Here is a 15,460-nt window from a genome sequence, read left to right on the forward strand (position 1 = left end):
CCACCACCCGCCAGCCCAGCGGCTGCGGGCCGCCGACCACGCTTTCCAAATGAGCCGCCTGCCAGGGTGCGTAGTCTTGGCGCAGAGCCGAGCCGGCGTGGTTGGCAGGTGCGACCGTGCGAGGGGGTGTTTGGTGCTTTCCCTGATCAGCTAACACCCGTCCACGTCCCGTCCTCACTCATGAAAACATTCCTCGCGTGTCACTTGTCCACATAATGTACGTCAGAATAGTGTTTGCTCTTAATGTGTGTATATCTTTGTCCCTGCAACTGCCGACGCTAGAATGCTGCCCGAGACACGTCGACCTGGAGCGTGGGGACCATCGCGGCCAATCACGCGAGTCAACCACGCGCCGCGAGGACCGGGTTTTCAATCCTCGAAGGGACAACAAGGCGCGTAGCTACCGATTGCCGCGGGTTCGGACTATCCGTTGGCATCAGTAGCCGCCAATCCTTGGTCCCTGCTTCCTGAGCGGCACAGCAGCATGCTTGTGTACTCAGGCATTCGCAGCAAACTCTACAGGACCTTGTACCACATCCTACTCTCGTTGACTTTCACTCCCCATCCCATCTCTACTCCGCTTTCCGCATTTTTGGTGACTGGTGGTCGGCATTGCATATGGCGCCATTGCTCCTTGTCCTGACCCTCCCACTTCTCCGATATGTCTCGGCCGAGTGCTTGCCAGAGCCTCTTGCTCTTCCCCTCAAGGCGGCAGACGTGAATAAAGGTGGTAAAATGCGGGGCATACAGGCATACGTGGGTTCTCCAGAGCAAAGCTTCAGCTTCCTCCCCAGGCTGTGAGTATAGACGTCAAAGATTGAGCCGCAAGCTTGCTGATGGTCGTGCAGAGACTACAACAACTCATACGTCTACACCGAGGAATTCGCTGACGCCACTGGTTGCGTCAATACGACCGCCAAATGGTGCGCTTCCCACCACGGAGGCTGGTTCGTTGCCGACGATTCAGATAGCTACAAGCTACGCGCATCGGTAACCGCTGCCGGAGGGAACGAGGCCGAACAGCAGACAAACGCCAGTTTCAGCAACTGGATGACCGAAAATTTCACCATCACCTCAAACACCACCCTCTCCCACTTTCCAATTGGCAACCCCCGAGTTCCGTTGAGCGACAGCAACTACAGGCCTCAAGCCGTTTTCGGTCTCGACGCTGGCTCGACACTCCTCAACGCTTTGAAGAATGGAGGACACATCGGTGCTCGCGTCTGGTCTATGTTCTGGGGTCTTACTGGTGCCACCGCGTCTACCAAGATGGACGGCAGCTTTATTTTCGGCGGCTATGATGCTGCCAAGGTTTCTGGAAAACCATACAACTACTCCATCGGCAGTGACTCCGATTCAACCTGCAAGTACATGATCACCATCGAGGACATGATCCTGAACTTCCCAAACGGCTCCACTTCCAGCCTCTTTGACGGCGTCCAGTCCCAGCTCATGCAGGCCTGTATCGACACTTCCTTTCCAAACCTCATGACTCTTCCATACAACCCATACTTTTTCAATTTCGAGAGCATGTCAGGCATGGTGTGCTCCGATCGATCATTGGGTGTCAACTACTATGGTATCCTCTGTGACGCGGATGATCGGCTGTAAGTTTGCAAAGTTGGACCAATAGATCGTCGCTAACGTCTTTGGCAGTTACGCTGGAGATCTCACCATCAAGTTGCAGAGCGGTTTGGAAGTGAAGATCACAAACGACCAACTACTCGCTCCAAACGTCGCGATTGCGGACGACGGGTCTCTGGTAGAAGACAACAGCGTCAAAGAGCTCATCATCAACTCTATCCAGGATGTCAATGCCAAGGACCTCCCGTACATCGGCCGTCAGTTCTTCTCGGCTGCGTACATGATGACAAACCTTGAGTCCAACACCTTCACATTATGGGCGGCAAATCCTACGACCGATGAGGAAATAACTGCTCTCGACGAGAACGGGGAGCCAGGGACTTCTGTCTGCTCACAGAACGTCGACGCCAACAGCACCACAAACACGACTACCCCTTCCTCGAGCTCGACCGTGGTAGCCAATACACCTAGTGGAACGAGTGCCGCCGCGAGCGACGAGTCTGGTTCTGGTTCCAACGCTGGGCTGTCGACAGCCGCCATTGCTGGAGCCGTGATCGGCGTTGTTGCGGGTGTTGTCGCGGCCGGTGCGCTGTTGTTCTTCGTCGTCTTCCGAAACCGGAGAAGGCAAAACGCATCCCCGCCTGCGTATGATCCCGGACAATACGACATGCAGAAGGTCCCATCGCCGCAAGAAGTCTCGAGCGAGCCTCGATTGGTCGAGCTCAGAGGGTCAGAGCCGCAGGAACTGTACGGAAGTGAAGTCCACCCGGGGGCGTACCGAAACGTGTCGACGAGGTCTGCTTCCACGTACTCCAAATGATTGATTCATTATCGCCCTAGTGTATAATGTCCCATGACAGGTCTCTGGCAAATAGTCCTTTCTTTCTTTGGCAAGTATTAACGTAGAATATTCGGAGGTCAGATTGGTCTTTTTTTTGGCGCAATTCTTTTTTTTTTTTTATGACCGTTTCCAGCGCCATAGTCGTCTGACCTCACGAAACCGCGCGAGCGCAGGTATACCCTTTTCACTATGATAATTTCAATGTATACGAGTCTCGTTTGGAAGATCTTCGATGTCTGAATCAGACCAGGGGGGCTACGGAGGGTATTGTATTTCCAGTCCGAAGGCTATGTCCACCAATGCCGCCTGATCAAATTAAGAGTTGGGCTACCAAACACCAGTCACGCAAGCACCAACAGATTGACTTTCTCTTTTCATGTCGGGTTGGTATCAGTACCTCCTTCCCGGAGGCCGTCGGATTTGGCGCGGATCCTATGTTATTTGGAAGCAGACGCGTTGCGCTCACCGCCGAGCGGGTCCATAACATATCGCTGGCGAACCAATCGGGCTATGAGCGTTGCCGCTCGTCAGTGCGTCACCTATTTTGGGGCGCAACTGTGCCGCAAAGCCCATCAATGCCTATGCGGGAGCCGTTTGAAAATTGCATAATCTAATCGGGTACGCTCCTTCTCATACAGCCGGGGTCCATCAAAGCCCAGAGTGCTTCACATGGAACTGGGTTTGCACTCACCCCAGCGGAGTCTCTGGGGGAAAAAAAAGGTGCAAGGTAGTGACAAGTGACAGGGTAGCTCGCCGATCGCCAATGTGGGGGCCAGAATCGTATCATGCATTGCTCTGACGACACAGTCGTGCTTTGACCACGACACAATACCCCAGGTGCCAAGCCGACCGTGCGATAAATACCATGCTCGTTCCGTGGGGGCCGCTGTGTTGCGGCACAGCAGGTCTTCTTCGATCCGATCAGCCCAATAAGGCGGACAACTTTGACCCACATCGACTGGAGGTGCTTCAAGGCACATGGCCGATCGATTGCCGTGCCCGTGGAGGGCTTTGTAGCTGAGCTGGATTGCGCCGAAAATCTGCCTTACGGCCGACCAGTTCTATAAAATAACATGTGGAGCACTGCCGGCCTGGCTCCCGTATCCAAAGAGTTGGACAAACATCAGACTTAGCGAAACGTGAAAACGGGGCTGGCTTGAAGCATGCCGATGAGTGATAAAAATGGGAAACGGTGGAAGGAATGAGTGAGAGAGCAGTGACCGACGACTGAATAATACGATATACATGTTTGTAGGTCAGAAGAGATGCCATCAAACCAGATGCCACGGTAACAGTGTTTTCCATTAACCCATCTACCTTCTACTTTGTGAATCCACGTAGTTATGGCGAAGCGATTCGCTTGGCGTTCAAGGTGCTTCCAGCTGTTTTACGCGACAAGCACCTCATTCTCGTCTTACCAATAATAGCTTTCGGTTTTTCTCTGCTGCAACAAGGACTCGTAAAAAGTGTGAGCTACAATGCTTTTATTTGCAATAACTTCTGAGAGGCCTTCTGCCAAGAAGTGTACTTTTAGTAATTGCGTTCACGCTAGTAGCGGAGTTGGCCTTCTTCAACATGAACACTCTGGAATGGAAGGATAAGTACAATGCAGATTCCAGCAGCTATACGTAAAATAACCTGCTCCGGACATACTATGCATAAAAGTGCGTTCCTATTGACTCTTAAGCGGGAAAGTACTGACGTTCGCCTACCAGTAATCGGAACCCGACTTTCAACTCCACCGCGCTGAAGGTGGTCTTTGACACGGCAACCTCCACCTCCACCTTTAAGCGATAACCTTCCCAGGTCATCTACAAGCGCCATCGTCCAGTTCTCTAAGTCTCTCGATAAAGAAGCAATTACCGGGATTGCTGTTGATGCGGTGGTCTAAGCTCTGGCCCTCATCGGCAGCTTGATATCCCTTAACTGCGCAAGAAAATGACGAGCACGGAAGGCAGTTGGTAAGAATGCTTAAAACCGGCAGCACCACGCCCTTAGTCCTTTCGCCTCAATGGCGGAACTCCACAGCGAAAACATTGCCGAACTTCCACCAGATGGGCGCAGACCAGAGCTGGGCGGAGCAGCGGGGCAGATGGCCCATGAGAAGGACGGCTCGACCGTACTGGCGGAATTGCCTGCCAACGAGATAGAAAGAAGAAGAAAAAGCGGCATGATACGATGAGATGAGGTGCGGGCTCACCTGCTTGGTTCTTTTGCTTCACCACTCATCGGTACCAGTGGGCTGGTTCTCAACTTCCAGTCAACTCGACCAGGAAAACAAAAAAGCAAAACTGAAGCTGCTGCCGCAGGGAATCGAACCCAGAACTGACAGTACCGCGGCTAGCTACATGGGCGAGACCCCGCAGGATTCCCTAAGCCTGCCTTATGTGCAGTGGCGCTACAGAACGGGGACACGAGGGGCCATCTCCGTTTTTGGGTATCCGTACGCTTTAACCCTCAAGCGTTGCCTAGGAATCGTGGGCGGTAAACCATTGAACCACGTAGCCGTCATTAGCTGGATAGCAAGGGAAGTGGCGGAAACACACTATATACCCCGGCCCACTTTTCTATTTTCACTCACCTTTGGTACGTTTAGTTGTAATTCACGTTTCATGAACATTACCAAGAAATTTCCACGTTGTAAAGCAAAGGGGAACAGCCGCAGTGACCATACCGCATCACGAGTGTTTTGCCAGCCTCTCTTCCGTTGTCTTGAACATGGCGGGAATATCCACCCCCGTCTCTTCAAACGGCACGCCCTCCAACACCATTTTCGCAATCGCCTTGGCACAGAGAAATACCAGCGCGTTCCCGCCGCCATTGAAGCCCGCAAGAATCCACTGGTTTTGCTCTCCAGGGACCTTTCCGACATGCGGGAATCCATCCGGAGTGCTTCCCATGACTGCGCTGCTTCGTCAGTAACGTGAAACACAGCAACATGCTCAGAGGGTAGACACTCACTTCCAGTCCAGACCCTCTCCACCTCCGACCCACTGTCATCCCACCCGTTGAAGTTCCTCTGCATGTACCCATCAAAGTACTTCGCCTGCATGACCGGCTCAAACAAAGTCGAGTCGTCCACAGTGTTCGACCACAACTCCCTCCGCTCCTCATACAACCACTTCGCCCCACCAACCACGACCCCACCGTCCGGCCTCGGATTCAAGTAATCAACAGTCTCCAACCCCTCCGGCCCGCCATACTCGATATTATACGTCCGACCCAACTGCGGCCGGCGCGCGGGCGACGCCAAATGCGCACACGTCCCCTTATACGGCGTAACCACGCCGCGATACCTGCCCACCAACCCCGCCGTATACGCATTCGTCGCAACAACCACCTTCCTCGCCCTAACCGTCCCCCTCTCGCTCGTCCTCACCAACCACCCCTCCCCATCCCTCTCCACCGCCACCACCGCCGTCCCCATCTGCACATTCAACCCCCCCTCCCCCTCCCCTCCCCTCGCCACCGCCCTCTCCAGCAACCCGGCCACAAACCGGTACGGCCAAAACGAACACGCCTCGCTCCCCACCGCGACCCTCGCGCCCCTCACGCCCGTCATCCTCTCCGCCTCCTCGCCCTTGACAAACTCTCGAAATTCCGTCCACTCATCCCCCCTCTCCACGCACCTCTTCCAATCGCTCTCCACCGCCGCGGCGTCGGCGACGCGGACCCACACGTCCCACGAACGGCGCAGCTGGAACTCGCATTCGGCGGCGAGGCCGGGGGGTTCGGTGTTGGTGTTGGTGACGACGGCGGCGAGGGCGGCGATCTGCGCGCGGACGAAGGCGTCGAGGGCGGATGCGGCGCGGGGGTCGGGGAACGAGAGGAGCGTCGCGGTTTTGGTCTTGACGTGGCCCCCGTTGCGGCCGGTGGCGCCGGAGCAGAGTTGGCGGGCGTCGAGGAGGAGGGTGGAGGAGGGCGGTGAGGGGGAGGTGGCGAGGTGGTGGCTTTTGTGGGGGATCAGAAGGGAGAGGTGTTTAGTGGTGGGTTGGATGGATTTATGGGAGACGGGAGAACTCACGCGACAGACACGCCGGCGAGACCGGCGCCGATGATGACGACGTCGCAGGAGGCGGGCAGGTCCGGGGTGGAGCGGTGGGTGTCGAGGCGATGCGGCTTTTCGCGCCAGTAGGATAGGGTGGGGTTGGGGACCGGGAGGGTGTCGTTTTGGTGGTTTGCTGCGGCAGCACCGTTTTCGGTAATCGTTGTGGACGTTGTCGCCGTCATGGTCCTTGTCAATGCGGGAAGGTATCTCGTCGATGTGTAGGAGAGTGGGATGTTAGCAGTAGAGAGCGCGCCGTGGACTTGACAGCTCTTGGTACCGGTTTTATAACTAGAGCATCGCTCTAAGAACCACGGATATCAGCCTATACGGAGTTGAATCAAGCATTTCTGCCTAGGTTCCCATATCGCCTTGCAGAATTGCTTTCCCCATACGCTGGTCTCCGAAGAAGATGGCGTGATGCGGAGATAGGCGTTGAACTCGTCAGCGCTAATGCAGGCTGGTTGCGGAGTTGGAAGGTGGCCACCATGCCGAGCTCCGCACCTTGGTCATTGCAGGCCAAAGAGATCGAAGCGAATACCGATATACTGAGTAGAGTGGGAGGCAACCGATTACAAAACATTTCTTTTGCGCTCATGTTCGGCCCGTCGTAAGAAACGCAACAGCAGTAGTTCACGTTCTCCTGACTGGTGTGCTAAGAAGTGACCACTGCACCATGAAAGCCAATTGTCAAGATGCGCTCAAATAACGTCTGTGTCAGATGAGAAATACACATGTGTAAGCGGGAGGAAGATTGATATTAAAAATAGTCATTCAGGACATGTCGTCCCCAAGCGAACCTGCAACGTCCGTGGAGTATAAATAACGCAGCAGGATTATAAAGGGTCGTGATGTAAGCATCCGTCTTGGTCTTCTTCAAAATGTGGAGAGCCAATAAGGCAAGTGACAACCCACGGGTATATTTGAGACCGTTGCAGAGAAAGAAAAAATGCACAGCCTACCATATCGACACACGTGCAGATACGTGTTAAGCCTTTGACCCACGGATCCTACGCAATGTCGAGACTCTGACCTTCAAGGTTCTTGCAGAATCGTGAGATGATCCTTCGAATCTCAACGCAAGATACTGGCCCATATCAGACGCCAAGTGTTCCGACACCGACAGCCGTGCCAACGGCCATCCCCTGCGACCTCAGCTGCCCGATTGGCAACGACAAGACCTCCAAGACCAGCAACTACCAGCCTATCGACGAGGACCTGCCCGACAACTCATTCGCGGGCTGCGTCGACGGGCCGCGCTACGTCGAGGGCTGGCTGCCGAGTACGGGCGAGCTGGCGGATGCGGCGGGTGCGAGGAAGACGAAGGCATCGGCGTCGGTGACGGGAAGAGTCATTGCTGTCCTTCGAGTCGACTCTGCGATTTGCACCTGCGGTTACGATTGTGTCTGTGCCGGGAAAGGTGCCGCGTAAAATTGACAGCTGGCAACAGCGATTGAAGTGGGAGGCGGACGAGTAGGAAGTTCTTTAGTGAGGTTGAGGGTTGAGGGTTCTTGGAAATTTCTTTAGTTTTAGGTATTTTGGGAGTGGGGCGCGGGGTGCACAAAGCGCAGGCTGGTTAGCGCCGGGCCGGTAGATTGGGTGCACGCCCTTTGGTCCCTCCTCAGCCCAGCATGGGAAGTTGTCGTGTGCTGGTGATGCGTCTCCACGCCACGTTGTCGACGATTGAACTCTGTTGCTCGCGCAGGATCGAGGCAGACAGGCAGACGCCGTCGGCTAGGCAGAGGTCGGGATAAGCGCTGGCCGGCTAGCCGCAACCGGGCTGGCCGGCGGTGGTTGCGTTGCGCTGCCGAATCAGCTTCGCCACCGCGACGCCCCCAGTATCAGACTGCTCGCAGAAAGGCAACATGGCCGGCGCGCCCGCTGCAAGCAATCTGGCCCCTATGCTGAGACAGGCAGGCCGCCTGGCCTGATGCCCATCTTCACCTTCGTACCACAGCCCCGGGCTAGACGCCCCGTGGCGCTCATTGGTGACACGACCAAGGATGCACACGAAGGGGTGTGGCACGCATCAACACCCTTGTCCTCCCGCACCTGACATGGGCGCGCCGAGGCTTGCCTTTCATCCTCCTTCACCAGCACGTCGTCGTCGTCCCCGCTGCCGCTCGCGACTCCACTGCCGAGAGCAATGACGAAGAGCGGGCCTTGCTGACATGGATGCCGTTTCGCCGCAACAACACGCCGGAGAGAAGATGGCCGACGCCCACGAGGCCCAGAGTGATGCGCCGCTCCGTGACGGCTCGAGAGACGAAGATACCGCATATGCGCACCCCGCACGCGACCACCACCATGCCCCGGGCCACTACCGCGTCTACCGCCGCCGCTGGTTCGGCCTGTTGCAACTGGTGCTGCTGAACATCATCATCAGCTGGGATGTGAGTTTGGCTGCCTCCTGCTGTCCAAGAGACGAAATATTGACAGTCCGTCCGCAGTGGCTGACCTTTGCTGCCGTCTCGTCCGACTCTGCAGAGTACTTCCATGTCTCCGAATCTACAATCAATTGGCTGAGCACCGCCTTTCTCTTTTCCTTTGTCGTCATCAGCCCGTGAGTTCTCCCGCTCTTGGATGTCTGCTTCCTCCATCTATCAACCACATCTACTCACAATCCATCCAGCGTCGTCCTGGCCACTCTCCACCGCGGACCCAAGCCCGCCATCATCACGGCCAGCATCCTCACCCTCATTGGGAACTGGGTGCGCTATGCCGGCACGCGGGCCGGTCCACACGGCTACTTCGGCGTCGTCATGTTCGGCCAGATCCTGATCGGGCTGGCGCAGCCATTCGTGCTCACCGCGCCGACGAGCTACAGCGACCTCTGGTTCACCGAGCGCGGCCGCATCTCCGCCACCGCTCTGGCATCGCTGGCCAACCCGTTCGGAGGCGCCCTCGGCCAGCTCATCGACCCCTTCTGGGCCACCAAGCCGAGCGAGGTGCCAAACATGGTCCTCTACACCGCCATCATCGTACGTCCAACCCTCCGAACCGCAAACCATCCCCCCCTCTCTCTCAAACAACAACAAGAAATGTCGGAAAACTAACCCACCCACCCCCTCCAGTCCACCATCGCCTCCCTCCCCTCCTTCTTCATCCCCGCCCGGCCCCCCACGCCCCCCTCAGCCTCGACAACAACCCACAAACCGACCCCGATCCTCCCCTCCCTCGCCCACCTCTCCCGCACGCCCACCTTCTGGCTGCTCCTCCTCCCCTTCAGCATCTACGTCGGCTTCTTCAACGCCTTCTCGTCCCTCCTCAACCAAATCCTCTACCCCTACGGCTTCACCGCCAGCGCCGCCGGCATCTGCGGCGCGCTGCTCATCCTGATCGGCCTCGCCGCCGCCGCCCTCCTCTCGCCGCTGCTCGACCGGCGCCGGCCGAAACCCTACATCGCGACGATCAAGCTGCTCTGCCCGCTCGTCGCCCTCGGCTACCTCGCCTTCGTGTGGGCGCCGGCGACGCGCGCCGTCGGCGCGCCGTACGCCATCGCCGCGGTGCTCGGCGCCGCCAGCTTCGCCCTCGTCCCCGTCGCGCTCGAGTACCTGGTCGAGGCGACGTGGCCGGCGGCGAGTCCCGAGGCCGGGTCCGTGTGCTGCTGGACCGCGGGGCAGCTGCTCGGCGGTGTTTTTATTGTCGTCATGGACGCGCTGAAGGAACCAGGATGTGATAGTACCGTCGAGTGCCAGGAGATCGGGAAGCATAGTACTGGGTCGAAGCCGCCCGGGAGCATGTGGCGCGCGCTCGTGTTTCAGGCCGTGGTAGCGCTGGCGGTGCTGCCGGCGCCGTTGCTGCTGGGCGTGCGGAGGCTGGGGTTGGGGGCTGGGCATAGGAAGGGGAGGATGGAGGCGGAGGATGCGGAGGGGAGGGGGGTGGTTGCGGAGGAGGGGGGGAGCGGGGAAGGTAGTGGGTCGTGATTTTATGCGGTGGTATGGTTGCGCGAGTTTGCTCTTTGTGAAGATAGGGTGTGTGATTTTCGATGATAATGCTGGAAGATGGTGACGTAGGGTTCATTTGCTCATGTTCCTAGAACAAATTATGTTGACTCCGCTACGTTCCACGCCACATGCGGTAATGACCGACACTTGATCGCGTTCACATGCATGCTTGAACCACCGAAGTGCAAAATACAGCTCTTTTTTAATTGCTGTGGAGAGGGAAAAGGACGACTCTAGGATCATAGTACATTTCGGGGGCGGAGGGAGAAAAAGATGTACAGATGCGGAATGGCTCTCTGATCGTCTCTGGGCATATCTCGTGTGTAATTGTCGGATCGATCTACAGTATCGCAGCCATCCTATATGCAAACCGTATGCGGCGGGGGTCGGGGGTCTTTCTCGCACGGGTCGGTTTACTTGAGCTGGGCCCACAGCTTGGGGGCGGCGCATGCGGTGGCGCAGTGGGCGAGGTGGAAGACTGCGAGTCAATCCATCAGTGGTGGCGTCTCCAGCGAATGGAGCGCCATTATCCGTGTGTTCGCGCGGGATACTGGTGTGCTTACACTCCTCGACGCAGTCCTCGTCGGCCTTGCCGTTGTCGTCGATCTGCTTGGTGACGCGCTCAACGCATTCGTCGTAGTGGTGCTTGGCCGGGTGGCACTCCTTGGACTCGGCGCATTCTGCAGCGGGAATCGTTAGCAGCGTGCTCGTGGACGGAAACTGCGCAATTCACTGCCAATTGCGCCTCAATGGCACAGCGACGGCGGCGCAATGGCAGAATTGTCTGCAGCGGCAACGCAATCACTCACCCGCCTCAATCTTCTCCTTGACGTCCTCGGGCTCCTCCTCCTCCTCCTCTTCCTCTTCCTCTTCCTGCTCCTCCTCGGGCTCCTCTGCGGGCTCCTCCTCGGTCTTGTTGTCCTCGCCTTTCTTCTCATCAGCTTTGTTGACCTCGGCCTCTTGCGGACTCTCCCTGGACGCTCCGGCGGTGGCTGGCGTGGCGACGGCGGAGGCGCCGCCGCCAACGCGCGCTCCTCGCTGCTGTGCGGATCCGGATACGTAGGTTCCTTGGTTCTTACCGCTCTGGTGTTCGTCGCCCGTGTCGGCCTTGGGCGCCTCGGCAACGGCGTCCTGGATGACGACCGACGAGTACAGGTCCGAGAAGAAGTCGGTGATGCCCATCTTGAATGCGAATTGGGATGGTAGCGGGTGGTCGAAGAGGGGGCGGCGGGTGCGGGTCGGCGTTGACGTCGGGCTGAAGGGTCGGTCGGAGCGAGGTGGAAGAATCGACGAGGTCAAGTCGGAAGCTCCCAGCGAAAACGCGCTAGGGCCATTTTGTAATCTGATTCGCCCGCACATCATTCGCTGCCACCCTCGACTTGCAACTTCTGCTCGTCCTGCATCGCCGACGGCATCGCTCGGACCTGACTCGCTTCGGGGTATTCGGTGCACGCCATGTAGTCATTCACAAATGTACGAAGACCTCGAATTTCCACTTTAACGATCCCAACTCACCTCCGATCCTTCTCCGTCTGTCCGTTACCACAAACTCAACAGCCGTGATGAATATTGTCATCCAATTTGCTTCCATTTTTCACAAGCCTAGATACTCCCTAGTATCTGAAATAGATCCTCCCTACATCAGTGCGCATGGGATCAGGTATTAGGCTCTAAAAAAGCCGTCTTGCCCCTTCACGTGACATTGAACACCACTATTGTTATGGTCTTGGTCTGCGTAGGTATAAATCAGACACTTTGATTTTGGCTAATCCAATCAAAGAATGTCTTACGAGAAAGTCTGTCGAAAGCCGATTGCTGGGTAACCCTAGTTCTTCATGCAGATGAGGAGTTTCCCTTGGTTCTCATTGTCGTCCAGATATGCCAACATCCTCGCCTCCGCATCCACCACCTCACCCGCCCAGTGGTACAGCCCAGCACCAAACTTTGGGTCCTGCCAGATACCATCGGCATGTCCACGTAGTTGCCGAATGACAACCGGCAGATGCGAGTCGGGATCGGACTCGTCATAAGGATGAGATGACAAAAGGTCTTTGAGCCAGGTGGAGGTACGAGATGACTCACCCTCCTCCACGGTAGCTTGTGGAGGATTAAGTCAGCGAAAGAAACTCCAAGTCTAGAGGAATTACTCACAAAGGGAAAGCCATGCAGCACACAGCCAAAGAATCCAAGCCTCTCGCTCTACACCCTGTTCGCGTAGGGATGCAAGGTCATCCGTTTTGAAGGTGAGCTCCAAGGCTTCGATCCATCTCTTACCACCGACCTCTTCCTTCTCCTCCTTCAAAACCTGAACAGCGTCGTCCAGGCTTGTGAATTTGGCCTTCTCAACCAGCTTCTCAACATCGGCATGGTTCTCCCTGAGTATTTTCATCTGGCTATCCCGGTAGATCTTGGCGTATTGCTGCTTCATGTTCCTGGGACTTTCTGGGAGAAAGTCGCAGTACTGGTCGATGTTGTCATACTTGGTAGCCAGGATCTCGAGCAAGTCACATCGCGCTGAGAGCGTGCTGCGCCACTGCGCACGCTGCCCCTGCTGCTCGTCTTGGAATTTCTTGAGAACTTCCATAACAGTCCAGATCGTTTGTGGCACACCCGAAGTCTTGACCTCTGGGTGCTCTGGCAATGATACTTCATATAAGCCGAGCAGGTGGTCGTGACCTCTGATGTAGTGCGTTTGAGCGGGGTCCCATGTTCCAAGAAGCCTTGCGAGTTCCGCAGTGACTGGAGGAGGCAGCTGTCCGAATCGGATTGCCGATACGTCGCAACGGTTGTTGGGAATGCAGAAACCATACCCGTTCAAGACTGGATGGGCAAACTCGAGTCAGACTCCCACGACTCAAGGCAGACCGGGTAACTTACGCTCTTCGTTGTCTTTGCCGCCATAGTTGTTGAAGATCTCCCCACCCTTAGAAATCACCTCCTCTGTCTTGAATTGAAAAGCGCCGTGGTCAAAGAACCAGGAAACTTTCGCAGGGAAGCGATGGTTCAATAGGTCAATTACCGGCAGGAGGACGGCATGGGATGCATTGTCTTTGCTCATGCCAGGGTCGGAGATGAAGGATCTCGATGTGAAAATAGTGGCAGCCCATTTGTAGAGCTCCCAGGTGTAACCCTCAGCTGCAACATCCTGCTTCTCCAATGCACGGACAGCACTCTCCCAGTCTTCTTTCCATTGCTCGGCTCGCGGTCGCCAGGCCTTGTCAAGGTTGGTGCCGAGAAGCCAGGCGGTGTCGTTCCGCTTTTCATTGACGGCTTCTTGGGTCATCTCCTCGGAAAAGAAGATGGGGGTATGCAGCTGCTCGGTCTTGGGCAAGCATTCGATATATGGCGCCCACAGTGACTTCTCAGCGAGGAGCGTCTCCGTGATTAGAGCAATGTTGCGGAGAACATGTTCTGGCAATTGGTCTTGGACAGCCTTGGGTGCTTGATAGTGGGAGAGCTGCAATTGCAGCGGACATGTCAAGAGGTGCAGTCCACCGCTGGGAGGGTTGGAGATGTCCTCCTTGGCGAATGCGGCCACACCCCCATAAGCGTCTTGGCCGAAGCGCACGCCGGGGTGCACATAGCCACCATGCTGGACGAACCAGTCAACGAGATGATCGATGGTCTTTTGCTGTGGATCGGCCATGGGTTCTGCTCTATCTCGGCATCAAAGTCTCCCGAGCAGGCGTGGATGGCCAAGAGTTCTCGATGTTTTGCTTCGTCCTTGCTCTCACTTGATGCCCCGTGATCCAGGTGAGCGGTGCCGCGGAGGGAGTCTGTGGGTTGGGAGGAATCTGCTCCAATAGACGCCGGCCATGCTGGCTCGTAGCCGGGCTGATGCGAGGTGGAGGAAAGGGCCGAGTGCAAAACTTCGGCTATGACATCAACGCACGGGCCTCCTCCGCTATCGTCGCTATCGCTTCCCGAACAAGAAGGTCCTCAGCCTCATCGCTCACCTCCGACCGCCTCGACGTACCTGATCGCCGCCGGCATTGCCGCCTCTGATAATGCTTTTAAACCAGCCAGGTACAACAATGGCGCTCTCCGCCCTCCACCTCGCTCCTCCTTCGCCAACATGCTCGTCCCCCGTCTGATCCTGGGCGCAGCTGCCTACCTGTCGCTTGCCGCCGCGAGCCTGCACTCGCCCCCGAGCGGCAATTGCTCGAGACATGACTTGAGCGTGCTGTCCTGCTCGCCAGAGAGCCTGACAACCGATGCCTGCTGCGTCGAGTCGCCCGGTGGTCTCTTGCTGCTGACCCAGCTCTACTCCAAGACGGCTGGCGGCCCGGAAAACACATGGACCATGCACGGTCTCTGGAACGACTACTGCAACGGCAGCTATCCTTCGGCCTGCGACGCCTCCAGGAACTACGTGGATATTGCTTCGACCCTCGAAGAATACCACCAGGGCGACCTGCTGGATTACATGAAGGAGCACTGGAGGGTACGCCATTCCTGTCTAGCAGGGAAGAATTGCTATGTTAATGACTCTCGTAGAACGACCCGGTCATCACCACTGCCAATGGCACGGATGAGGAGCTCTGGGAGCACGAGTGGAGCAAGCACGGCACCTGCATGACCACTCTCCGGCCGTCCTGCTACACCCATTACACCCCCGAGCTCGAGTTGGTCCAGTTCCTCCACGAAGTTGTCTACCTCCACAAGCAGCTCCCCACCCAGGACTACCTTGCTTCATGTGGCATTGTGCCAACGAGCAACAGCACATACGTCCTGGCGGACATTGAGGCATGCTTCATTGAGGCCACGGGAGGATACCTGCCGCACATCGGCTGCACAAATGGTTCCCTAAGTGAAGTGTGGTACTATCATCACTTGGCTGGCAGGGTCAATGGTGGAAGCTATGTCCCCACAAACACCACGTACGGAAGCAATTGCCCCAAGACGGGTATTGTTTACCCCCCGAAGCCGGCGTCATAGATGGAGCGTCAGGTACACAGCAGGTGACTGAAGGTTTGAGCAGTCTAAGCTCACCGAAGATGCTGCCACACTTCCTTTATGGGTAGTTCATCCATGACCTGGACG

General features: G+C 56.7%; 5 protein-coding genes across 5 annotated transcripts; 3 read left to right on the top strand and 2 right to left on the bottom strand.

The window, feature by feature from the left end:
* Positions 1 to 484: 484 nt before the first annotated feature.
* Positions 485 to 2,404, top strand: SLS55_008556 (uncharacterized protein; the record flags this gene model as incomplete). The annotated part of the gene is made up of 3 exons (XM_066779964.1): positions 485 to 492; positions 849 to 1,607; positions 1,657 to 2,404. 3 exons carry the CDS (start codon positions 485 to 487, stop codon positions 2,402 to 2,404), a joined length of 1,515 nt encoding a protein of 504 aa, XP_066629193.1.
* A 6,276-nt stretch (positions 2,405 to 8,680) lies between these two features.
* Positions 8,681 to 9,526, top strand: SLS55_008557 (uncharacterized protein; the record flags this gene model as incomplete). Its single annotated transcript, XM_066779965.1, has 3 exons — positions 8,681 to 8,863; positions 8,921 to 9,033; positions 9,103 to 9,526. The coding sequence occupies 3 exons, from the start codon at positions 8,681 to 8,683 to the stop codon at positions 9,524 to 9,526; spliced, it is 720 nt and encodes a 239-aa protein (XP_066629194.1).
* Positions 9,527 to 10,830: 1,304 nt separating this feature from the next.
* On the bottom strand, positions 10,831 to 11,599 carry QCR6 (Cytochrome b-c1 complex subunit 6, mitochondrial; the record flags this gene model as incomplete). Its single annotated transcript, XM_066779966.1, has 3 exons — positions 10,831 to 10,895; positions 10,981 to 11,097; positions 11,227 to 11,599. The coding sequence occupies 3 exons, from the start codon at positions 11,597 to 11,599 to the stop codon at positions 10,831 to 10,833; spliced, it is 555 nt and encodes a 184-aa protein (XP_066629195.1).
* Positions 11,600 to 12,242: 643 nt separating this feature from the next.
* Positions 12,243 to 14,063, bottom strand: SLS55_008559 (uncharacterized protein; the record flags this gene model as incomplete). The annotated part of the gene is made up of 3 exons (XM_066779967.1): positions 12,243 to 12,514; positions 12,569 to 13,237; positions 13,295 to 14,063. The coding sequence occupies 3 exons, from the start codon at positions 14,061 to 14,063 to the stop codon at positions 12,243 to 12,245; spliced, it is 1,710 nt and encodes a 569-aa protein (XP_066629196.1).
* Positions 14,064 to 14,492: 429 nt separating this feature from the next.
* RBT7_2 (Ribonuclease T2 precursor (RNase T2)) lies at positions 14,493 to 15,355 on the top strand (the record flags this gene model as incomplete). The annotated part of the gene is made up of 2 exons (XM_066779968.1): positions 14,493 to 14,861; positions 14,915 to 15,355. 2 exons carry the CDS (start codon positions 14,493 to 14,495, stop codon positions 15,353 to 15,355), a joined length of 810 nt encoding a protein of 269 aa, XP_066629197.1.
* Between the last annotated feature and the right edge of the window lie 105 nt (positions 15,356 to 15,460).

Source organism: Diplodia seriata, assembly GCF_021436955.1.
Source record: "Diplodia seriata strain FDS-637 chromosome Unknown scaffold_9, whole genome shotgun sequence".
Taxonomy (NCBI): Eukaryota; Fungi; Ascomycota; class Dothideomycetes; order Botryosphaeriales; family Botryosphaeriaceae; genus Diplodia; species Diplodia seriata.